General features: G+C 39.4%; 1 protein-coding gene across 2 annotated transcripts in view; it reads left to right on the forward strand.

Annotated features, from left to right (window-relative positions):
- The window catches only part of mtpap (mitochondrial poly(A) polymerase), a 43,478-nt gene extending 17,936 nt beyond the window's left edge, over positions 1–25,542 (forward strand). Inside the window, exons 5-10 of one of the 2 annotated variants that reach the window (XM_072576049.1) lie at positions 9,841–10,052; positions 10,268–10,494; positions 13,139–13,228; positions 20,165–20,238; positions 21,985–22,070; positions 24,738–24,889. In XM_072576049.1, the coding sequence (XP_072432150.1) occupies positions 9,841–10,052; positions 10,268–10,494; positions 13,139–13,228; positions 20,165–20,238; positions 21,985–22,065 (684 nt within the window). In that variant the 3' untranslated portion in view covers positions 22,066–22,070; positions 24,738–24,889. Of the gene's footprint in view, positions 1–9,840; positions 10,053–10,267; positions 10,495–13,138; positions 13,229–20,164; positions 20,239–21,984; positions 22,071–24,737 lie in introns of both variants that reach the window. The other variant, XM_072576047.1, reaches the window with a different exon arrangement.
- Positions 25,543–25,909: the final 367 nt, after the last annotated feature.

Raw genomic sequence — 25,909 nt, forward strand, 5'->3', positions numbered from 1 at the left:
GCATTTTCAAATTGGTATTATAAGCAAAGAAACAGTGATAGAAATCGTGTTAAACGACATTACATCAATTGTACGTGACACTCTCGTGAAGAAAATGATGCACAATGTTTGAGAGATTAAAAAGGTTTAATGTTTTGCCTCCCCGAGATGCTTTGCTTGTTATTTACTGCATAGAATATTGTTTTTTTTAAAAGGTCTTTGGTTAATGTAGAGTTGGGAAATTTATGATTTATCACTTGCAAGTAAAGGTAACGAGGTATGCAAAATGCGCAACTGGATTTTGCAAAATTGGTGATCAGAAGTTGATAGTTAGCCTTTGTTTACTAGCATTACTAGTTGCTAGTCATGATTAGTGTGTGTTTAGAATGTTTGTAGTCTTTCTAGTAATGCAGAGTGAGCATTAAAATATACTCAAAATAATGAAGACCAATATGAAATATAATTGTTTTCCCTGCTTTTCTAGACTATTTTAGAATCATAGCAATTTGCATCTGTAGCTAAGGTTTTCAGTATTTTCTAAATGATAATGTCTCTGATAATTAATCCATGCTACTTAATGTAAGTATGGTTAGATTGCTAAAATGGACCAGTGGAAGGCGTTAAGTACCTGCGAGTCCTAACTTACTGTTGTATCCATCAATTTCTTGTCCAGTTCACTGCGAAGTTAGGCATGCAAATCTGACTCTGGTGGAGCAACTAGTTCAACAGACCATGGTTCAAACTCTCTTCCTAAAATTGAAAGCAATTTCAGCTAACACTGCAATGTTGATCTGAGGGAGTGCGTCATTGTCAGAAATACTGCGTTCCAGGTGAAATATGCTAAATCAAGGCCTTCTCTGCCTGTTTGAGTTGGTGTAAACGATCTGTAATACTGTTCAGAAAAGAGCAGAGATGTGTCAAGTGACCCTGTCAACAGCCCTGCTCTTAATCAGTAACATTAAAGAATAACAATTCAACTCATTGCTGCTTTTGAGACTTCGCAGTGCAGACATTGGTTTCTGTATTTGCTGTTTAACGTGTGATTATATTTCAAATGCAATTTGTCTGCTATGGGGAATCTATGCCAAGGATTTAAAAATGTTACATAAATACAAGTTCTACTTTTGGTATTCAAATAAAACAAAGCATTTGAATTAATTTTGTCAAAAATGTTAAAGCTCCAAGAATACATAAATGGGAAGGGAGAAATTGGAGGGAGGTGTAATTAAAAGATTGGAATAGTTGGGTTATTATAGAGGTTTATGGCACTAAAGGAGGAAGTTCTGTAAAGTAGGACAGTCGATGCTAAAGAATAGAATTAACAAATGCTAGAAATACTCAGCAAGTCTAACCGCATCTATACATTGTTCAGGCCTCTCGTGTTTCATCAGTTCAAGGCTCTGCAGCCAATGATAGAGCAGCAGGGAAGGGAATGTGAATAATGGAACAATTTGACAAGTGAAACGTGGCCAAAGGAGATTGCAGAAACAAGATGTCAGCCTGTAGAGAGATGAAAATGGTGAGGGTTGTAAATTGAGTATGTTGTGTGACAGGAAGTCAATAGATCTAATTAAGAATGGCATTGAAGGCCTGCAGAACAAGATACATGCAGCAGAGCTTTAAGAAGTTGGTCTTTCTGGAGGGATGTAAGGTGGTAACTTAGCACTTGAGTATTATGGGCAGTCATGTTTTTGTTACTTCAAGGTATGTGAATGTGACTTAAGGAACTGAGATGGATTAAGTGGGCAGTGTCGAGGGATGAATTTAAACACCTTCATTATGATGCTTTAATGCTGCTCTTTGGGTAGAACAAGACCACAAGGTTTCAAAAGCTCTTGTTCAGTTTGCAACAATGGCCAAAGAAGATCAGTGTCAAATAAGTCATTCATTGTGCAAGCCAATTGCTTTATTCTTCTAATATTGATATTAAGGAAGTTGTGATTCACCTAAGAGAGAATTTCAAACAAATGGTCAAGTGATAAAGGATTTGAGAGAAGTTTGCACAGAAAAGCTGACCTCATACCTGTGAAAGTTGACACATCCCACGGATGAATAAGGGACTAGAGGGAATGTGTTTAGATCATTGTAGCTGTTTGAAACCTCTTTTTCACTGTTTCTTATGATGCCAAGTGTCATTAAATGGTGAACTGAATTGCATATTGTAGGCAAAATTTACTCCAGAGTTACAATGTCTCATTTATCAATTTTTATCATTTATGATATCCTGTTAATTTGAGATTGGCCATCTTTTTTTTATCTTTTGTCCTTGATTTTTACTGCTATCAACTGGAACATCTCGGCCAATGTTTCCTTTGACGGTTTGCCATTAGTAAGAGTTTCTATAACGTTTAATTTACGTTTTGGCATCAAGTTGCATTCATTTCTCCAGCATAACCTGGACAAGGGTTTGCTCATCAATAGCAGTATTATTAGAAGTAGATATAATAATCAACACCCACAACTTTGCAGTATGTTTGGTAGAGTTGAGCTAAGAAAGTTGACCAGAATGGATCAGGAGTCCAATTCATTTGGATAGCAGTGAAGTGTGAACTCAACAGGTCTGGCAACAGAGGTAAAGAGAGAAGTAGAGTCAATGTTTTGAGTCTGAGGAAGAGTAATTGGATTTGAATCGTTAGTTCTGCCTCTGAAATGGCCTAGCAAGGTACTAATTTGGGGCAATTAAGGATGGCAACAAATATTATCCAGGCTAGTGATGTCCATATCCAATGAAAGAACTAAGAGGAAAAGAATGGAATTTTGTCCATTTTGTGGGAAAAGTTTAGTGAAGGAACATTGGTACTGGGTCACTTAAAGTAAATGCTAAACCGTGTATGCAGAGACTGCAACAATAGTCATTGATCGTTCTGTGTAAGTTGTGTACTTCATAATTAAGTCATGTTGATAAAGAATAATCAGACAAAACTTCTGTTCAGGTTTTGGAAACAAGTTGAACAAATGATTTTTCTGAGCCATTTGGGAACAGGATTTGGTGTTACTGGACATGTCAAATACAGCACTGTATTAAACACTGTAGAACATACAAGCACATAAATTAGGATTAGGCCGTTCAATTCCTGAAGAAGGGCTTATGCCTGAAACATCGATTCTCCTGTTCCTTGGATGCTGCCTGACCTGCTGCGCTTTTCCAGCAACACATTTTCAGCTCTGATTTCCAGCATCTGCAGTCCTCACTTTCTCCTCCGTTCAGCCCTTGAGCCTGCTTTGTCATTCAATACAGTTGTTGTTAATCTGATTATGGTTTGAATTCAACATCTAGTCTATCTTCAACAACCTTTGATTCCCTTGCCTAACGAGAATCGATGTACCTCTATCTTTAAAATGTTCAATTACACTGCCTCTGCACCTTCTGAGGCAGAAAGTTCCTAAGTTTCAGAATCCTTTGAAATAAAATAATTCATTTCATCTGAATACTACTAGGGTGACCCCTAATTTTAAAATTGTATCCCTTAATTCTAGACTCACCCAAAAGAGTAAATATCCTTTCTCTATCCATCTTGTTAGGACTATTCAAGATTTTATGAACTTCAAACAAATCACCGGCTGCTCTTCTGAACCCTTATCTCATAAGACAATCTGCTCATCAATCTGGAACACCTGTTCTGAACAAACGGCAACATGTGTGCATTCTTCCTTAAATAAGGAGACTAAAACTGTACATAATATTGAGACATAGACTTAATAATACGTGTAAAACTGAAGTATAAACATTCATTTCTTTGTTTAATTCTTCTCCTAATAAAGACAAGCATCACTTTAGCATTCCTAATTACACGCTGTGTCTGCATCCTCCTCTTTTGTGACTCATGCGCCAGAATTCGTAATTCCTTCTGCCTTCAGAATTCCAGTTATTCTCTATTTAAATAATGCTTTTTTTCATTCTTCCTACCAAATCAGACAACTTTACATTTTCCCACATTATATTCCACCTGCCAGATTTTTGCCCATTCCATTAACCTGTCTCTCTGTCAGCAACCTTGTTATATCATCTTCGCAGCATACCTATCTTTGTGTATTTTACGAATATAGCTACCATAACTTCAACCCTTCATCAAAGTTATTGATGTAATTGGTAAAAGGTTAATGGCCAGACCTCAGATGGACCTTAATTCTAGTATGTTACCCCCATACTATGAGGTCCTACTTTGCACAATAACTTTTTATGTCAAATGTTTTCCAGGAATTGAGCTACAGTAAAAGATGTAATGATCTCTCACTCATAACTGTAATAGGAGTGGATTCCGTATTGTAAGGTGAGAGTTTAAGTCCAAACTTGAAACTTCCCTGCCTTTTTGTGAGTGCTACTCTGCCCTCAGCTGTTTTCAGTTAATGATATTTAGCCTGTGCAGTCCTACCCAACCTTTATCAACAAAATCAGCAGCCTCAGTCCCACAAAATAAAGCACATTTTCAATTACCAATGTAACTTCTTTGACTTTGACTTATCTTCCTCCTCCTAAAAGAGGAAAGATGCCAATGATACAGCAATCCAGAAGGTAAGGTATTGAGAAGATAAGGCCTATAAGAATATATCATCATGTACTGTACTATGGTTTCTAAATTAATTGAAGATTTTTTTCAAAAACGAAGTGCATAGTTCAAGTTAGTGTGTTTTATAGATATTAAGGTGTAATGTAATATTTGGGAGGTCACTTTTCTTTATTATTTATTTGTGGCTGGCTGGGTCAGTATTTATTGCCTGTCCCTAGTTGCTTTCAAAAGGTAGTGTTGAGTTACCATCTTGAACTGCTGCATTCCATGTGCTGTATGTTGACCCAGAATGCCTAATGGGAGGGAATTCCAAGATTTTGACCCAGCAACGGCAATATGTTTCCAAGTTAAGATAGTGTGGCTTGGAGGAGAACATACAGATGTATGTACAGATTCCCATGTATCTGCCAGCTTTCTCCTTCTGGATGGAAGTGATTGTGGGTTTGGAAGGTGTTAAGGATGTTTGAATTTCTGCAGTACATCTTATAGGTAGTACACACTGCTGCTACTGAGCATCAGTGATGGAGGGAGTGAGTGCTTGTGAATGTGGTGCCAGTCAAGCAGGCTACTTTGCTCTGGAAGTTATTGAGCATCTTGAGTGTTGTTGGAGCTGCACCCATCCAAGCAAGTGGGGAATATTCCATCACACCACTGACATATGCCTTGAGGTCAGGGTTTGGGGAGTCAGGAGGTGAGTTACTCGCTGCAGTATCCCTAGCCTCTGATCTGCTCTTGTAGCCACTGTGTTTATGTGGAGAGTCCATTTGAGTTTCTGTTCAGTGGTAACCCCCGGGTGTTGATGGTGGGGGATTCAGTGATACTGGACCCACTGGATGACAAGGGATGTTGGTTAGATTATCACTTACTGGAGATGGTCATTGCCTGGCATTTGTGTGGTACGAATGTTACTTGTCAACTTACCTTGGATATTGTCCAGATCTTGTTGCATTTGAACATGGACTGCTTCAGTATTGGAGAATCATGAATAGTGTTGAATATTGTGCAATCCTTGGCTAACATTCACACTTCTAACATTATAATAGAGAGGAGGTCATTGATGAAGCAGTTTAAGATGGCTGACCTGAAACAGTAACTCATCAAATCGTTTTTTGCCAAAGGAGAGAGATGAGTATTTCCAGCAATTTTTTGGTTTTCTTCTTGTAAAAATATAATTGTAAAAGAAAAAAGTTCTCTTGGTGAACAAGTTTTCAGCCGTTTCAATAAATACTTCCCACACGTTTTCACTTCTTCAGTCCAGCTTCGTTCTGAAACTTTCAGTGACCGATCCAAAAATCTCATTTTTCTAGGAAACCTAGTCATAGCAAAGTTTATCACAGTTGTTTCAATTGGCATGTAAACTTCTAACTACTCATCTATGCAGATATGGGAACAAGTTAATGCAGTGAGACTCACGCTCAGAAATCCGTTCTGACAAGTAGTCAACAATGACTCATAAGAACTTTTTTCCACTTTTCACCTCAGGGAGTTCCCTTTTGGGCCTTTTGTTAGATGTTTTGTATTTGAATTATATAGGTAAATATATTGTAGATGATGACTAGTCTTTGGAGAAAAGGGAGCTGAGGTACTCTTTGCAGAATTCCCAATTTATAGCCTGCTCTTGTTGCAACATTTAGAAATGTACAGGCAACCATCCATCTCAAAGTATGTTCAGAGAAGTTTGGCTACTGTTACATGCTACACAGACTTTTAAAGTCTGACTACTGGTGATAGAGTTAAGATTATGTCTCCCAAAGTGGCTGTCTAATAGGTTCAGGATGCTCCTACAATAAAGGCAATACATGTTTAAGCAGCATTTGTGCAAATTTGGTAAATATTTTAGGATAATCCCTATGGGATTTGAGTCATTGGCAAGAACAAGTTATTGCTATGTTTAACATGAATAATTATTGTTGTATTGAGGGTTAATAAGCTCTGAAGTCTAGTTAAAATCCAGTGTTAATGTTATGAAGCTACATATTCCTGTATAATGTGAGTTTAGTCTGTCTGATATTTTGCCAAATTAGATTAGATTAGATTACTTTACAGTGTGGAAACAGGCCCTTCGGCCCAACAAGTCCACACCGCCCCGCCGAAGCGCAACCCACCCATACCCCTACATTTACCCCTTACCTAACACTACGGGCAATTTAGCATGGCCAATTTACCTGACCTGCACATCTTTGGACTGTGGGAGGAAACCGGAGCACCCGAAGGAAACCCACGCAGACACAGGGAGAACGTGCAAACTCCACACAGTTAGTCGCCTGTTACATAAATGTTACATAACTTAATATGCCATGCTGTGAAATCTCACAGCCCTGTTCAGCCTTTTTTTGTAATTCTCAGTTTTGCTGCATGTTATTTTTGGCATCATTTGAGATTTTAAAAAATGGTTTCAAGGCAATGTACTTGATTAAAAATTTGAAGCACAATTTAACACTTTTGAAAATACTTGTCTTCACAGAATTTAATCCATGCAGTTGGTTTTTGCATTAAAAATGGATAAATATAAATTAAATTCTGGAGTACTAAAATCCTTTTTAGAGTTATTTGAAAAAGTAATTTTATACTTAAAATCCCATGTTGACTTTGCTATTTTGTTATATCTGAGCGGTTCTGCTAATTGTACAGCCAGCTGAGCCACTGCAGGGTTTCCTACACCAAATAGGCTGCAGAAGTTCAAACCAACACTTCACCAGCGTGATCTCGAGGGCAATTAGGGATTGACAATAAATGCTATCCAGTCAGCAACACCCACATCACATGAAAGAATACTGAAAGTAAGAATATGTCAAAGGAATATTGCAAAATATATTTTTTGTTTTCACTTGATGCATTTTTATTCAGAAGAAAATACACTAAATTTTCAATGAAGATTATAATGGCTAAACTTTAGAGTACAAAAGTGGTTAAATCTGAAGTTAGGACTGAAATAACTAATAGTCAAAAAGTGTGGCGCTGCAAAAGCACAGCACCACAGTTTTTGACTCTGATCTCCAGCATCTGCGGTCCTCAGTTTCTCCTGAAATAACAATGGTCATTCATTCACCTTGGGGCTAAGATATTGGAAATTAAACGTCTAACTTTTCAAGCAGCTAATTGTTGACCTTTTTGGTACATTGCTTGAAACAAAATTAGAGCACTTTTAAAAAAACTAAATCTTGGAAAAATTGGAGACTGAAATATGATAGGAAAACTCCAAATAATTGACTAACATGGAATGTCAATTTGCACCAGAAGACTAGATTGAAAATAGGATTACTTTATATAGATGCACCAAATTTAAAAACAAACAGTCGACAACTATGAGGATTGTAACCTATAACCCTGGAGATGTCCACATCTAGGTGAGTTTCTCAGGACTCTTGCATTTAATTATTTAGCACAAATGTTTTCTTTAATTAAATTCAAATCCTGGCAACCTGTTGTTGTCCTATGAGTAGTTAGCAACTGTTATCAAACAAAGTGGTGGAGGCTGGTACAATTACAACATTTAAAAGACATCTGGTTGGGTATATGAATAGGAACAGTTTAGAGGGGTATGGGCCAAGTGATGGCAAATGGGACTAAATTAGGTTTGGATATCTGGACAGCATGGACGAGTTGGACTGAAGGGTCTGTTTTCGTGCTGTCTCTGCTGCTCTATGACTCTATTTTCTTTCTGTTAAGGATCGTTTTTGTAGACCATGTGTAAATTTGGGATATCTCTCTTGCTGAACATTAAGGGGGATATTAACTTATGCTCAGTCAGTAACTCATCATATCAAATCTGTTTTTAGCACCGCGCAGAATTCATCAATCCCCTTTGGTCACTCCGAGACAATGTAGTTTACTAAGCCATTGGTGAACTGCCATGAAGATTAGAGTGTGTGACTTAAAATGTATGACTTGTTACCTCCTTTACTAAAGTTACAGGTTTTATTATCTCACATTGTGGTTTTATTTCAAAGTAAACTTAGTAGGTCAGCCTTCATAAGCAGTTCAGAAAGACTTTGTCCTATTCTCATTAACCAAGTTTAGTGAGGCAGGTGACAGTTCATTAAATATGGCTTGTGGCTTTTTATGGTTAATTTTGAAGAAATTCATCATTCAGCTTAAGCGTTAACATCCGTGCTGTCCATCTTTCAGTATCGTGGGTTTTATTGAAAAGCAGTCTTCAAAAGAGATTTTGATGACATTAAATGGAAAAATTGCTGGAAGTACCGAATTGATTCATTAGCACCTGAAACGAATGTTTTTCATTTTATATTTCAGGTGAAATGTACAAAGTTGTATTGTATGACACAATGGAAATCCTTTTAGTTTTCACTAGCTTCATTTAGGACTGCTTTTTTTCACTATTGTCTGTATTGTAAAATCTGCTTAGAAAAGATCGCAGAATTCCTGTAGCATTGCTTACATTAAATGATGTGGAGGTGCCAATGTTGGGCGAGGGTGGACAAGGACAAAAGTCACAGAACGCCAAACCATAGTCCAACAAGTTTATTTGAAATAACGAGCTTTCGGAGCATGGCCTCTTTATCAGATGAAATGGAGAGAGCACCCAGGCTCAGACTTTATAATCGGAGAGATCAAAAGATCATACAAATGATGTGCTGAGGTCACATGTATTTTGTTACTTGTTATGATCTCTCTATCTTCATTGGTTTGCATAGTTTAGGATTACTTGTTACTTTGGTTAGTCCCTCAGCATGCAACTCTTTTATAGCTAGTGCGTTACTTCATTCGTTTGGTTTGTCTCCAGCACCACCTTATTTTAAATTTTTTTGTACTTACCTCTCTGCCTCAATTAATCGGGTTACAGGTCATCCCTTCACTTGTTATTCAGCTGTTGGCCCTTTACTCACACCCCCTGACACTCCTGATCATGTGCAGAGACCTATTATTTGGCTTGTCCACTCTCCACTCTCACCATTTGTATGGTCTTTTGATCTCTTTCATTATAAAGTCTGTGCCTGGATGCTCTCTTCACTTCACCTGACGAAGGGGCAGCGCTCCAAAGGCTTGTGATTTCAAGTAAACCTATTGGATTATGACCTAGTATTGGGTGACTTTTGACCTACATTAAATGAAGCAGTCAGCTATTTTATAAAGGAAAGATTGTAATGTGTTATTGTGTTAAGATGAGAGTTTATCATTTTTCTAAGGTCCCCTTCTGTAATTTAGAAATTATTGTTTATTGTTTGCAAAGTGCTTTTGAATTTTAGGCTTCCAGGTCCATGACTACCTCTTTCTCTTTATCTTTGTACAGGAAATTGTTTCATTGTATGCTGGAATGGTTACACACCAGCATGAACCTTCAAGTTGTCAGTATCAGTGATATTGTTTACTCACTAGCTTTGTTTGCTTTTAGAAAAGAAGTGTCTTCTCCATGGAATATCAAACAAAAAGAGTGGCATCAGAACGGGTGGCAACACAAAATACCCTTTCAGTGATAGGCGAATGCATTGATCAGTTTGCCCCAGGATGTGTAGGAATACAGAAGATACTCAATGCTCGTTGCCCATTGGTACGGTTTTCCCATCAACCATCAGGATTTCAGTGTGACCTCACTGCCAATAATAGGTAAGGTGTACCAAAATCAAATTGTGTATTCCATGCTGTATGTCCTGTGAAACATTGCTTAATTCCATATGGTTTTACATTAATGTCAGTATAATTACGTAGAGAATTGTAAAATTTACTTTAATTTTATTTTCTGGTTCTAATTGGCATAATCTGCGGTCAGAGGAGCATATGCCTTTGTTAAAAATTAATTCAATCTGTTCATTTTACTACAGAATAGCTATGCGAAGCACAGAACTCCTTTATATTTATTCTAATATTGATCCTCGCGTACGGGCTCTCGTGTTTGGTGTTCGGTGTTGGGCCCGTGTTCAAGGGATTACCAGCAGTGTTCCTGGTTGCTGGATCACTAACTTCTCTTTGACCATGATGGTTCTGTTCCTGCTGCAGAAAAGAAATCCACCAATTATACCAACATTAGACCAGCTCAGAGACCTAGCAGGTAATGCAAGTCAAGAGATTTCAGTATCCTTTACGTGCTGGACCTGTACAACATTCATATCAAAATCTTCAAGTCATAGGAGGAAATTTTCCCTCATCATTACTATGCCGCTTCCTTGAAAGAGCAATCCGCTTGATTCTATTCCTCTATTTTAACAATTATTCTGAAGTTTCTTCCTCAACTTCTTAAGTGTTTCTTGGGAAGCTGTTGGTTCCACCACTGTTGCTGTATGTGTAATGACAAACACTTACATAGAAGTAAATTTCATATAATCTCTCCATTAATATCTGCAACCACAGAAAAATGAAAACTTTTTATTTACCTGATAAAATCTGTTCTTGTAAATCAATTTGCTATTTTTTTACAAAAAGTTATTTGTTTATAGGATGCAGATGTCACTGGCTAGGCTAGCATTTTTTGCCTATCCCTTGTTGATCATTCAGAATTAACCTCCAGTGCTGTAAGATTCTACAATTCCAAGTAGGTTAACTCATTTTTAACTAATATTCAATATTAACTCTTTGATTCTGTCACCCGGCTATAAGTTCTACAGGGAAGAGGACAACATAACTCTTGAAACCAGGATAGACAGGAACTCAGCAAACCTTTTAGCAGTCCCTGAGTTCAATGGAATTGGTCATTCGAGGTGGGGTACTCAATCAGGTTTTCTGGACCTTGGTGATATTTACATGTACAGGGGTGATATAAGCATTACCTGTGGAAGGAGATAAATCTAGGTTTGCTTTGAAAGAGGATGTGAATGTGCCCGGCTCTACCTGTTGAATTTTCTTAAAATTTTGAATGGTACAGCAAAGAAGTTAAGGAATGAAATACAGAAAAATATGAAGAAGTGCATTTTTGCAGAAAGGATGAGAAGAGGCAATGTAGACTGGCACATTTTAAAAAATGTGCTGATCAAAGCAACCTGGTGAATGTGCATCAATCTTTGAAGGTGAGAGTTGTTAGCAAAGCATATCAGATATTGAATTCATAAGCAAAGGTATTGAGTATAAAAACAAGCAAGGAAATTATGCTAAACCCTTAAAACTTTGGTCAAGTCCCACGTGGTATATTGCATCTTGTTCTGATCACAACAGTTTAGGAAAGATGTAACGTCCTTAACTCATTTCAGAGAAGATTTGCTAGAATGGATTCAGGTTTTGGGTATTGCAGTTTTAAGTTTAGATTGGAAAGGTTGCGGTTGCTGTCCTTGGAGCAAAGGAGATTGACAGGAAATTTGAGAGAAGTGTACAAGATTGACTTCTTTAGATAAGGTAGGCAAGAAAAATCTCTTCTCATTATATGATTGTATAGGGATTCAGGGACACAGATTTAAGATTTTGGTCAAGAGATACAAGAGGGAAGTGAGGCAGAATCTTTCTGCACAGTGAGTGGTAATGACCTGGAACGTGTTGTCTGTGATGGTGGATGCAGAAACAATCAGCTGTATTTTAAAAGGAAATCGAATGGGCAGTCGAAAGAAATAAACTGTCAGGACACAGGAATGAAGCAGGCAGTGAGACTGACTGGACAGTCAGTGTGCTTTCATGGACTTGAAAGGCTCAATCGATTCCTTCAGTGCCATTAATGACTCTTTGACATTCAAAGTCCAAATCCATAAATAAAGTTCACAGACTTTGTTAGGGAACATAATTAAAGATTAATGATAATGTTACACCACTTTGCTGATTTACATTGACATCAGAAATGGCTCTTTTGAACAGAGTCATTTAGCTCATCTGAACTGGCATGCTGAAGGAGCAATTCAGCTGGTGATACTCCAATTCTTTTTGCCTGTAGCTTTTTTCATTTTATTTTCAAATAATAATCTAACTCTCTGTTGAAAACCTCCATTGACCCTGTCTCCTCCACACACATCATTTATTGCATCCACTGCACCTGATGTGGCCTCCTCTATATTGGAGAGACAGGCTGCCTACTTGCGGAACGTTTCAGAGAACACCTCTGGGACACCCGGACCAACCAACCCAACCACCCTGTGGCTCAACACTTCAACTCCCCTCCCACTCCACCAAGGACATGCAGGTTCTTGGACTCCTCCATCGCCAGACCATAGCAACAAGACGGCTGGAGGAAGAGCGCCTCATCTTCCACCTAGGAACCCTCCAACCACAAGGAATGAACTCCAATTTCTCCAGTTTCCTCATTCCATCCACCCCCCCCCCCCCACCTTGTCTCAGTCCCAACCCTCGAACTTAGCACCACCTTCCTAACCTCTCCGCACCCACCCCCTCTCTGGCCTATCACCCTCACCTTATCACCCTCACCTTAACCTCCTTCAACCTATCGCACTTCCAACGCCCCTCCCCCAAGTCCCTCCTCTCTACCTTTTATCTTAGCCTGCTTGACACACTTTCCTCATTCCTGAAGAAGGGCTCATGCCCAAAACGTCGATTCTCCTGCTCCTGGGATGCTGCCTGACCTGCTGCGCTTCTCCAGCAACACATTTTCAGTTCTAATCTATTTATTATACAGGGATCTTAAGGAACTGCAGAATTTACAGCCCAGAAGGTTATTTAGCCCATTGTATCTGTGCCAATAAAGAACTTGAGCTGGAGTTGCTAATTGGAGTCCTGTTTCCCTGCCTTCTACTTAAGTGTGATAATGACTCCTTCTTTTCCAGAAGCAGAAGATGAATGTATCATTGAGAGTCACGACTGCACGTTTGTTTCTAATAACAAAATAAAGCCTTCCCAAAATACAGAAACACTGGGTAAGCAAGAAGATTTAAAATTACCATATGATTTGAATGCAACTTGTGGCAGAGTGCTAGAGTTAAGTGAATGAAGGGGAGGAAGAAAAGTGATGTTCTTTTTGTTTTTCGTAAACTCTTTCCTTCAGCCTCAGGAATTGGTTCTTACTTTACTGTAGAGGAGGAAGCTGGTTATTAGGTGAGTATATAATTGTCAAAAATTGAAATATGAAAACACAACTAAAGTTTCATAAGTTATTTCTGAGCGCATATTAAGGATGGAAGGGCAACTGATATATGACAGAAGGATGTGTATGCTTTGGAGAGGGTACAGAAAATGTTTACCAGGATGTTGCCTCGTTCGGGATAATTTAGTTATAGACTGGGTTTGTTTTCACTGGAATGCAGGAGGATAAGGTGGTGACCTGATATAAATTTATAAGATTGTGAATAGCATGGATAGAGTGGGAAGTATGAAGTTTTTTCCTAGGGTGGAGGGGTCATTACTAGGGCACACAGGTTCAAGGTGCAAGGGGGAAGGGAATTTTAAAAGAGATGTGCAAGGGGATGTTTTTCACACAGAGGGTGGTGAGTGCCTGGAACGTGTTGCCGGAGGATGTGGTGGAAGCACACACAATAATAACATTCAGGAAACTCCTGGATGAATATGTAAGTAGGAAGAGAATAAAGAATCCTGTAAGTGAAGACAGTTTTTGCATGGAAGGGCAAAATATGTTGGCTCAAGCTTGGAGGACTGAAGAGCCTGTTTCCGTGTTGTATTATTCTTTGTTCTTCTCTGTTCTTGAAGGAAAGCCAATTACTGACAGGAGTTGGGACGTCATATTGAGGTTGTACAGGACGTTGCTGAAGCCTCTTCTAGATTACAGTGCGCAGTTCTCGTTGCCCTGTTATGTATTATTAAAGTGGAGAGTGTTCAGAAAAGATTCACCAGTATGGTGCTGGAAATAGAGAGTTTGCGTTATAAGGATAGGCTGGGACTTTAACTAAAGCATAAGAGGTTGCAGGGTGACCGTATAGAGGTTTATAGAATCGTGAAGAGCATAGACAAGGTGAATAGCAAGGGTCTTTTTCCTAGAGTGGGGCAGTTCAAAATCAGGGGACATATTTTTAAGGTGAGAGGACAAGATTTAAAAAGGACATGAGGGACAATTTTTAGAATCATGTGCAATTACAGCATTTAAAAGACATTTGGATAAGTTTATGAATAGGAAGGATTTGGAGGGATGTGGACCAAACACAGGCAGGTGGGGCCAGTAGTTTGGGAACATGATCGGCATGGACTAGTTGGACCGAAGGGTCTCTTTCCATGCTGTATGATTCTATGACAGCTGCAGTATATGGGAGTTCCTGGGCATTGTTTGGTCCAAAGCAAACACATCTGCAGCAGCAATCGAATTCAAGCATCTTTTGACTCCGTTTATGGGCTGGAGGTTGAACTACAGACACTGCAACACATTTAAGGAGGGAGAGCATTACCTGGCTTCTCTGTATCAGGAGGTAATCACATCTGTAGTTTGGTCAGTTTTCAGGGAAAGAGTATGACTGCAAGTGAGACAGGTAAAGAAACAGGAATTTCAATCTTTGCAGCTGACCAACAAATTTGAGATTCTTTTAACTTGTTGAGATGAAAGCAAGGGCTACATGGTGAATGAGCGAGTTGACAATGGTACAGGAAATCATTCAAGACAGCGGAGCAAGAGGAGATGTTATGGAAGTAGGGGACAGTACAGTGCAAGGGATTGACACCATTGGTGGTGTCATTAAAGGGATTAGAACAGTGATTATCCATGAAAACTGCTCTTTTTTAATACAATCATTAGTATTGGAAGAATTAAGAATGACCATATCTATAATAAAAACAAAATGGTGGAGTTTTTCAGAAAGTTAGGCAGCCTCTGTGGCGAGAAACAGCGTTAAAGTTAAAGCAGAATAAAGAGCATGTGTCAAGATTGTTGCCTGACTGTTGCCAGGGTTTGTGTCTGGAAAATGGGACTAGTGTAGTTTGATGTTTGTCATTCAACTTCGGCATGGTGGGCCATAGGGCCTGTTTCTATGCTGTAGGGCTCTATGACTCTCTCTCTCTGTTCAGGGCTGGAGTGGAACTTGTAGTGAGAGCAAGGACGCAATTCGCTTGATCCATGTTGGTACCAATGGCATAGACAGGAAAAAGGAGGTACTACACAGTGACTGTGAGGAGCTAGGTACGAAATTCAGAAGAAGAGCCACACAGTCATAAGCTCTATTATTTAAGCCATGTCCTCCGCATTTCATCCACGCCCCGCACCTCTGCCCTCAAACCCCACAACTCCAACCGTAACAAGGACAGAACCCCTCTGGTCCTCACCTTCCACCCTACCATCAATCGCTGACATTTCCGCCACCTCCAAACACACCCCACCACCAGGGATATATTTCCCTCCCCACCCCTTTCCGCTTTCCGCAAAGACAGTTCCCTCCCATGACTACCTGGTCAGGTCCACGCCCCCCAGCAACCCACCCTCCCCTCCTGGCAGCTTACCCTGGGAGGAATTGCAAAACCCGCGCCCATACCTCCCCACTCACCTCCATCCAAGGCCCCAAAGGAGCCTTCCACATCCATCAAAGTTTCACTTGCACATCCACCAATGTCATTTATTGTATCCATTGCTCCCGATGCAGTCTCCTCTACATTGGGGAGACTGAACACCTTCCCGCAGAGCGCTTTAAGGAACATCTCCAGGAGACCCGCACCAATCAACCCCACCGCTCCATGGGCCGAACATTTCAACTCCCCCTCCCACTCTGCCAAGGATACGCAGGTCCTGGGTCTCCTCCACTGCCTCGCCACCCGATGCCTGGCGGAATAATGCCTCATCTTCCACCTTGGAACACTTCAACCCCAGGGCATCAATGTGGACTTCACCAGTTGCCTCATTCTCCACCCTCCCCCCACCTTACCCCAGTTCCAACCTTCCAGCTCAGCACCATCCTCATAACCTGTCCTACCTGCCAATCTTCCTTCCCAGCTATCACCTTCATCCCCACCTCCGTCCACCTATTGTATTCTTGACTACCTTCTCCCCAGCCCCACCCCCTCCCATTTATCTCTCCACCCCAGAGGCTCCCTGCCTCAATCCTGATGAAGGGCTTTTGCCTGAAACGTCAGGTTTTTTTCTTGCTCCTTGGATGCTGCCTGACCAGCTGTGCTTTTCCAGCGCCATTCTAATCTAGACTCTGATTTCCAGCATCTGCAGTCCTCACCTTTGCATCTGGAAAATCAGCCTTAGTGAGATGAATGCAGAGCTCAAAGACTGGTCTGCTAGAAATGGGTTCTGATTCATGATCACTGGTATTGGGGCACATTTGTTACGAATGCTTCAGTTTTATTCTTAGCACATCAGTGCTACAGATAAGGCTGAAGCATTCTTAACACACTCCGTCCGGAAATATCGAGGGGATGACCCATTTTGGGCCTCGTCCCAAGCATCGTAGATGCCAGACTTCAGTGAATTTAATTCACTCCACGTGATATCAAAAAATGGCCAGAGACGCTGGATACTGCAAAGACTATAGGCCCTTACAACATTCTGGCAAGACTTGTGCTCAGGGAACTTGCCATATCACAAGCTGCTCTGGTACAACTACAACACTGGCAACTGCCCAGAAATGTGGAAAATGACTCCGGTATATTCTGTTCACAAAAAAGCAGGAAAAATCTAATCTTGCCAATTACTGCCCCAGACTACTCTTGATAATCAGCAAAGTGACGGAAGGTCAATAACAATGCTATCAAGCAGCACCTGCTCAGCAACAGCCTGTTCGCTGATATACAGTTTGAGTTCCACCAGTGCCTCACAGTTCCTGACCATATTACAGCTGGACAAAAGAGCTCAATTCCAGAGGTGAGGTGAGAGTGACAGCCCTTGACAACAAGACCTCATTCAACAATATGTGGCTTCTAGGAACCTTTGCAAAACTGGAATCAATGGGAATCTGGGTAAACTTTCCACTTGCTGGAGTCATACCTAGCACATAGGAAGATGGTTGTGATTTTTGGATGTCAGTCATCTCAACTCCAGGACGTCTCTGCAGACGTTCCTCAGGATGTTGTCTTCGGTTGCTTCTTCCCACAATCATGAGGTCAGAAATGGGGATGTTCGCCAATGATCAAACAGCGTTCAGTCCCATTCACAATTCACTCAATACTGAAGTCTATATCCAAATGCAGCAAGGCTAGGATAATATTCCGGTTTGGGCTGACAAGTGGCAAGTAACATTCATGTCACATAAATGCCAGGTAATGGCCATGTCCAATAAAAATAAACTAACCATCACCCCATAACATGCATTGACATTACCATAACTGAGTCCCATACTGTTAACAATCATTGATCTGAAACTAAAATGGACTCGCCATATAAATACAGTGGCTTCGTGAATAAGTCAGAGGCTAGGGAAGAAGCAACATCAACAAGTTTGCCACCATTCAGGCAAGGCAGTCCACTGAATTGACACCACATCCTCAAGCGTCCATTTTCTTCACCAGCAATGGTCAGTAGCATCAGTATGTATGATCTACAAGTTGTGCTGCAGAAATTTGCCCATATCCTTAGACAGCACCTTCCAAACCTACAACCAGTACCATCTAGAAGGACAAGAGCAGCAGATACAAGGGAACACCACTACCTGCAAGTTCCCCTCTAAGCTACTCACCATCCTGAATTAGAGATATATCACTGTTCCTTTACTGTTGCTGGATCAAAATGCTGGAATTCCCTCCCTGATAGCATTGTTGGTCTACCTACAGTGCATGGACTGCAGTGCTTCAAGAAGGCAGCTCACCACAACTTTCTGAAAGGTGACTAGGGACAGGCAATAAGTACTGACCAGTCAGTGAGACCCAGTCCCAGGAGAGAATTGAAAGAAAGCATCTCTATCTGATCAGTGCTGAAGCCAATGTTCTTGCCAGCCATATAGATAGGGAAGAAGGGACGGTGTTAAATTGAATTGTGGAGGCAGAGTTAAAATTGGGAGAGATGTGTTAACTCCAAGAGTAGAGTCATAGCCAAAGGGAATGTTTATTAATGCTAGAAATGATGACAGGAAGGGATAGAGAATGTAAATCAAAGAGTTAACTAACATGGCCTGTTTAATTCTAGTTAGGACTAGAATTTAGAAAGCAAGTAAAAGAATAAACCTGAAGATGCTACATCTAAATGCACATAACATTTGAAACTAAGCGGGTGAACTGACAGCATAATTAGAAATTCATAAATACAATCTGGTACAAGTTGCAGGATCTCATAGATTGTGAGCTGAATCTTGAAGAACGCAGGACATTTACGAATGATTCTACAGGGATGAAAATTACTACAGCCAAATTTGCAGATGAGACATAAAATAAGTGAGAAAATAAATTGCAATGAAGGATTGAGAAATTTACAAATGGATATAGATAGGTTAGATGAGTAGTCCAAAATTCTGCAGATGACGTTTAAAGTGGATTTGTAAGCTTATCCATTTGGTCAGAAGAATAGAAAGGCAATTTAGCTAAATGGAGAGAAACCTTAAGAGTGTTTCAGTGCATTGGCAGCTCGGTGTCCTCACGCATAAATCACAGAAAACTAGTGTGCAGGTAATAAGAAAGGCAAATAGAATTTTGTATTTATTGCTAAAGGATTAGGGAATGTGAAAGTATGCATGTGCTGCCACAACTATATGGGTATTAATGAAACCATACCAGGATTGTTGCATACAATTTTGGTCCCCTTACTTGAGGGATTAGATTAGTTTAGGTAGATTAGATTTGATTCCCAACAATGTGGAAGCAGTCCCTTCGGCCCAGCAAGTCCATACTGGCCATCTAAAGAGTAACCCACCCGCCTCTGACTAATGCACCTAACACTATGGACTATTTAGCATGGCCAATTCACCTGACCCGCACATCTTTGGATTATGGGAGAAAACCCGTGCAAACTCCACACAGACAGTTGCCCAAGACTGGAATCAAACCTTGGACCCTGCTGCTGTGAGGCAGCAGTGCTAACCACTATGCCACCCCTATATAGTTGCACTGGAGGCAGTTCAGAGAAGGTTCACCAGATTAATTCGAGATGAGGGATTTATCTTTTGAAGAGAGGTGGAACAGTTTCGGCCTGTACTCTTTGGAGTTTACAAGAATGAGAGGAAATCTAATTGAGATAGAGAAAATGTTGAAGAGAATTGACAAAGTGGATATATATAGATGTATCCTTGCAAGAGGCAATCTAGAATGAATGATCAAAGTTTTAGGATGGGCATAGCAGATGAGAAATGGCTTCCAATGGATTGTGAATTTGTGGAATTCACTACCCCAGTGTGGGGGATGCTCGGACATGGAGTAAACTTAAGGAAGAGGTAGATTTTTAATTATTAATGGATTAAAGCATTATGGAGAGTGGGCAGGAAAATGGAGTTGAGGCCAAGATGAGATCAAATTTAAATGGCAGAGCAGGCTCAAGGGGGTGAATTGCCTAATCCTGTTCCTAGTTCTCGTTTAAAAGAATGGAAGGCAGGTCAGAAAATCGATTCCTGATGAAGGGCTTAGAAACGTCAATTCTCCTGCTCCTCAGATGCTGTCTGACCCTCTGTGCTTTTCCAGCACCCCACACCCGACTGATCTCCAGCATCTGCAGTCCTCACTTTCCACTAGGTCAGAATATTGGACAGAATATAAAACCTGCAAAGAATGACTGACAAAACCTAACAGGAAAAGAGAAGACAAAGCTAGATCATAAGAGTTTCTATAAATACTTCAAGAAGATTTAACAAACCAAACATTGGCCCTATAGAAGGTGAGACTGAAGAGTTGATGCAAAATAAGGAAGTGACGGATGAACTAAACAGGAATATCTTTATGAAGTGACTTGCAATTCTGGTATGTAAATTAAATAATTTTAAGTTTGGATTTCTCAACAGAAGAACTTCTGCAAGAATTCTTTGAATTTTATGGCAATTTTGCTTTCAATCAACTGTCCATCAATATCAGAAAGGTTAGTATGTTGCAAACTTTGACTTATTTTTATTTTCTAATGTGAAGTAGTGATCTAGTTTTGATCATGCATTACATGTCTGTTATCGTGAAATCTAAAACAAGATCTCAGGCCATCTTATGCATTATTATTGGGAGTTTCAGTATGAATCATGGGAGTGAGGTAAATTAGGAATGTTAGGTCAACTCAAAGGTAATGTGTTAGTCAGAACTTAAACTTTACAAATGTTCAAAGAACTACCTTTAAGGAGAGCCCTAATTGAAAAATTGAACTTGGGTTATCTTTTGAATGAATTAACTACAAAAGTAAAATTTGTAACCTTAGCTTTATGCATTCTTGGGATGTGGGCTTTATTGGCAAGGTCAACATTTACTGTTCATGCTTTTGAGAAGATGGTATTTTCAGGCAGCCAGCTAGATGTGACCAAAGCCACAGACTGCAACTGGTGTGTGATTGAGATTACAGGGCAGATCTCGAAATGAGTTAGTCAGTTTTTCCCAGCTTCCTTCTGCAGTTGTTGAGAGACCTTTCAATAACATTTTGCCCTCACATCATTTAATATTGTGCAACTCATTCCAATGATTTATCTTTTGCATCTTGCATTTTGACTTCTTCTTAAACACAAAATGTTTTTGGAAATGTTACATTTTAACAATTATTAAGCACAAATTAATGAAATTTTAAAGTTGAACTTGGAAACTTTAAATACACAAATGAAATGTTTGATGTTTTAGGAATAAAATTGAGTAAGAATGAATTATATCAGAATACATAGCCAATCAAACAGTGCTTTGCAAATCATGCATTGAGTGTGAAGAAACTAAATTCAGTGCTTTGTAATAATAACCTTTGACCCACCTGATCAAAACTTTGTCAACATTCTTGGACTATTCAGATCATGTCATGTTTGTAGTTATGTTTTTGTGTGTCCTAGCTTTAAAATATCATCCAGGTGCTGCTTTGATTTAAGGGTGGTCCTCAATAATTTACCAGTAGCTGCAAGAAATGGTTGAAAACAATTAAGGTAATATCATTTGACATAATCTGTTTTAGAATTGGCAACAAATGAAGAGCCACTTGTATATAATAAACCAAACAAATTTGTGCTTTAACATTAAAAACATATGAATGTTAGTGATGACATCCTGCTGATACACACATCTAAAGCAAGTGTTTGCAACTCAAGGGACTTCAGATCTAGTTAAGGACTGAAGTCTGAGCTCCAGAATTGCACTGATGCAGGATCCTCGTTTAGTATGACTCCCATCTCCTGCAGCTCTCCATAAAGGCCACCTTGCTGATCTTTGAGGGGCCCTAATCTCTCCCTAGTTACCCTTTTGTCCTAAATGTGTTTGTAAAAACTCTTTGGATTCTCCTTAACCCTATTTGCCAAAACATTCCTGATGAAGGGCTTATACCCAAAACATTGATTCTCCTGCTCCTCGGATGCTGCCTGACCTGTTGTGCTTTTCCAGCACTACATTCTCGATTCTAGCACAAAGGAAGGTGGTTGTCGTTGTCGGAGGTCAGTGTATGTGTCACTGTCTTGAGTTATTCGTGCAGAGCAGATAAGAATGTTACAGACATTATGGTACTTGTTACCAGTAGGGTTCATTCTGTAATTGAAAAGTAGATTTTGAGATTTTGGCTCAGCAGGATGATTGAAAATCTTTTGCCCTGGTTCCTTTCCCTGGTAGCTGGCAGGATTCAGTTTTTAAAAAATCTTATCCCTTTCCTTACGTGCAGCACAGTAGCATTTATTGGCTGCTCTCAAAGCGGAAACCATCACAGCACACTACATTAGAGACATACAGAAAGCCAGCATAGACTTGGTGAGTAGACTTATGTCGACCCCAGAGCTTAATTTCCCTCCCCAGTATGTGTTTATTCCTGAAATCAGATTTAAAAGCTGGGGATTGCTTGTGATCCCAATTCTAGCTGCTGCTAGCATTGCCCGAACAATGCAGCTGCCAGCTGTCTGAGGCAGCATTTCATCTGAGCAAAGGAATGAAGCTCTGTCTCCTGTCAATTAATGCTCTGTGGAATGTCAAAAGGCTGTGTAAGGCTGCTTTGATTGGCATGGGTCTGTTCCCCAACACATTTTTAAGGTAATGGAATAGGAAATTCCACATTCCAGAAACTTCTGCCCTATCGCTGTGACTCTGTTTCTCAGTGAGTCATAGAATTAACAAAAGGAAACCGTGCTGACACTCAGGCTGGAGCACAAGTAAAGGCACAGAGGAGAAGTGAATAGCAGTTTCAGGTGGAGTGAAAGGAAACCAAGATGACTGGGAGAGGGGGGATGGAAGCACACTCCTGAAATTCTTTTCCAAGAGATTGTAGATAAGTAGACTTCACCTATACACAGCCATTATTAAGTGGCTTGTGAGTACTACTTCACCTCTGTTTTAATACCAAAGTCTTACATTGTTGCAGTATATTAATTCACCAGTAACAAATATTTTTAGAAAAGTTGGAATAAAGCTTCTTTTAGTTGGCTGGTATAATGCGAGTTACATTTGTTTTGTAATGTAACTCTGCTGGATTCAACATTGGTGGGATAAAGGAGCTGTTATATAGCTTGTAGAATACCAGTTCGATAAATGCTAGAACATCCCATCTGTTAACTTGGGGTCTAATTCTGTGAAATATCTATTGAAGAGCCAATTTTAACATCCAACAGATGAATCGGGCGATCATGTGCTCCTAGATGTCTAAGTATTTTATCATATTCATTTTGCAATGAAATTGCAAATAAATTCAGCAAATATAGCATTAAATATGCAAAAATGCATATCACAGTGTTAAAATGTATCCCAACCATTTGATTTTTATCTGATCTATTATATGAATGGTGATGGGTTGGGAAAAAGGAAAGTGCAGTGAGGCCTAGTGTTCTTGTAAAACAGTCCCTGAAAGTAAACATTCAGGTACAGCAGGCAACAAAGAAGCCGAATGTTGGCCTTCATAGTGAGAGGATTTGAGTACAAGAGTGCAGATATTTTGCTGTTATTGTACAGGGCCTTGGTGAGATCATATTTGGAAATATTGCATGCAGTTTTGGTCTTCTTTGTCTGAGAAAGGATGTTCTGACTGTAGAGTGTGCAGTATGTATAAAGATTGAATCACAGGAATGTTTTTAAAAAATGTAGGGGATGTTATAGAAACCTATCAAATTCTAATTGGATTATACAAGGTAAACATAGGAAGGATATTTTCTAACTGGGCACAGTCTCAGGATACTGGGGGGAGGCTATTTTAGACTAATATGAGGAGAAATGTCATCATCCAGAGACCAGTGAGCCTGGAGAATTCTCTGCTACAGAAAGCCATGGACGTCAAAGCATTGATGTTTTCAAGAAGGGGTAGATATAGTTCTTGGGGCTAAGGGTATGGTGAAAAGTGAGAAGAGTTGCATGATCAACCATAATCTTATTGAGTGGTGGAACGGCCCACTTCTCTGATTTTCTATGTTGCCATGATTCCTGAATAAGAGTAATTAATACAGTCTAGGATATTTTTATATTGGTCAGTTGGTGCATTTGATTCATTTAAATATCAGACTTCTGACTTTATGAAGTGAATTTTGATAAATTAATTGCTAATTGGACAGTTATTTTTGAAGTGAAATAGCTTTTTTGGGTAAATACGATGCTTTGCATAAGTAATGTCTCATGAAAAGTAATAAGGTATCTTTTAACATCTTTTTAATTCCAAGGAAGGCAGATGCAACCTCTGTGTAATGTTTCATCTGGAGATCAGAAGTGTTTTGAGTTATTCTGCAATATCACAATTAAATATATATTAAATGGACTGGTGTTTGAACTAGAGTGTCATGTGTAGTTTTCATTTAGACTGTAGTATTAGCATAAATACAGCCCCTACTATTCTTAAAAACAGGAACTATATGTGGGTGTTTGTGCAAGAATGCTATGTCAACATTACTTTAAGGTTGCTATTGCATCATTCCTGAACTATTTGGACTGATCTCTTGGGTTATTAGTTCACTTACAGAGTTAATGAACATGCCAAAAGCCTACATTGTAAAGTTTAAATGAGCTTCGAATTCCAAAGATGCAGATCAGTTAATCTCTGGAAAAACTCAAGTTTGCTTACTCATGGCAAAACAGCTTCATTCATTCTCTGGGATAAGCAGTTTTTTTTCTGTTCTGAGTCCTATGTTAATGCTGGGTGGCTAAAAGGAATCTAACTCTTTTTACATTAACTGCATCAGTATAGGATCTTGTACAAATTCAAGATAGCTAATTTCTTTATTTACACTTTTAGCTTTCTGGTAGTTCAGGATTTAGCTGTTTCTTCTCCCATCTGCACTACACTGCTGCAGTACCCAGGACAGAAATAAACTGAGGATTTATAAAAGAACCAGGCAATGCTACAAATTCCTTGAGTGAATGCTAGGTTTTCTCCCTTTTAGACTTTTTAATATACTGCAGATGCTGTAAATTAATTGTTATTTTTCTTCTTGTAATCATTTCCAGGGGAAAGAGCAACATAAACCTGAAGCCTCTCCACTTTACATTCAGAACCCATTTGAACAGGCGCTGAATGTGAGCAAGAATGTCAATCAAACCCAGCTGGGGAAGTTTGTGACTGCAGCAAGAGAGAGCGCGTGGCTATTACAGCAGGAACGGCTAAAACAACCAGTGTCCAAAACCAAGCCATGGGGACTAGCAACCTTGCTTCATCCTTCCACACAGTCCTCTGGAGGAAGGAGCAAAAAGCAGAGACAACCTGCTAGTGAGAGGATTAGAAGTTTGTTGGATTCACTAAAGACAAACAAACAGACTTCTGGCTTTTTAAATGGTCCGAATAGCAGGAGAAGACACATCTGCACAGTTGCCTGGAGCAGCCCTTTATAAATAAAGTTAACTAATGTCTGTATAAATGTTACTTCATCACCACAAGGACTAAGACTGCAGCAATCAAGACTGTACAAATCCAGTAATTTACACGTGCTGCTAGAATTGTTTAATGATGCAGTCAGTTAGCAGTAAGAGTTTATTTGATTTAAGTTTTGAAACTTCAAGTCTGAATCTGTTGCAGTGGAGAATAATACATAAACTGGATGATGCTGTAGCTAAGTAGCTAATAATTTGAAGGCAATCATCTAAAGAGTTGGAATCAGCAGATGACCTAAGCAACCATTCCTACGTGCTTCTTTCTATTCATCCAGATGAAAGGTACTGGTGTGTCCAGACTGGTGTTTTTGAAAGCTTCTGAATTGAATGTAAATTTATATTAGCAGCAACTACATTTTAAATAAACTACTGGAACATCACTAAATGTTTATAATCTTTTTAAACATCGATTTCTATATCTTCATTTCCAATTGGATCCGTGAAATTAAAGTAGCTCTTAATTTTACAAATCATAAGTTACCTTTCACTTGGACTGAAATGAATAATCCACTTGATTTATAATTACTTCAGGATGTTATAAATGTTTCACAACTTTTCCTCATTAAAATCCAGAAGGAAGAGCTATGGCAGAAGTAGAACTAATTCACTCAGCTTTGTATAAATTGATCAGTTCAAACACAGTTTAAGGAAGTAGTTCTAGAGTGGAATCATTTGCTGATTTTGCAAAGGCGTCCAGATGAAAATTGAATCAAGTATTGAACATTGGGTTTCCATGTGGATTGACAAAGTAC

This window comes from Chiloscyllium punctatum, chromosome 8 (assembly GCF_047496795.1).
Source record: "Chiloscyllium punctatum isolate Juve2018m chromosome 8, sChiPun1.3, whole genome shotgun sequence".
Taxonomy (NCBI): domain Eukaryota; kingdom Metazoa; phylum Chordata; class Chondrichthyes; order Orectolobiformes; family Hemiscylliidae; genus Chiloscyllium; species Chiloscyllium punctatum.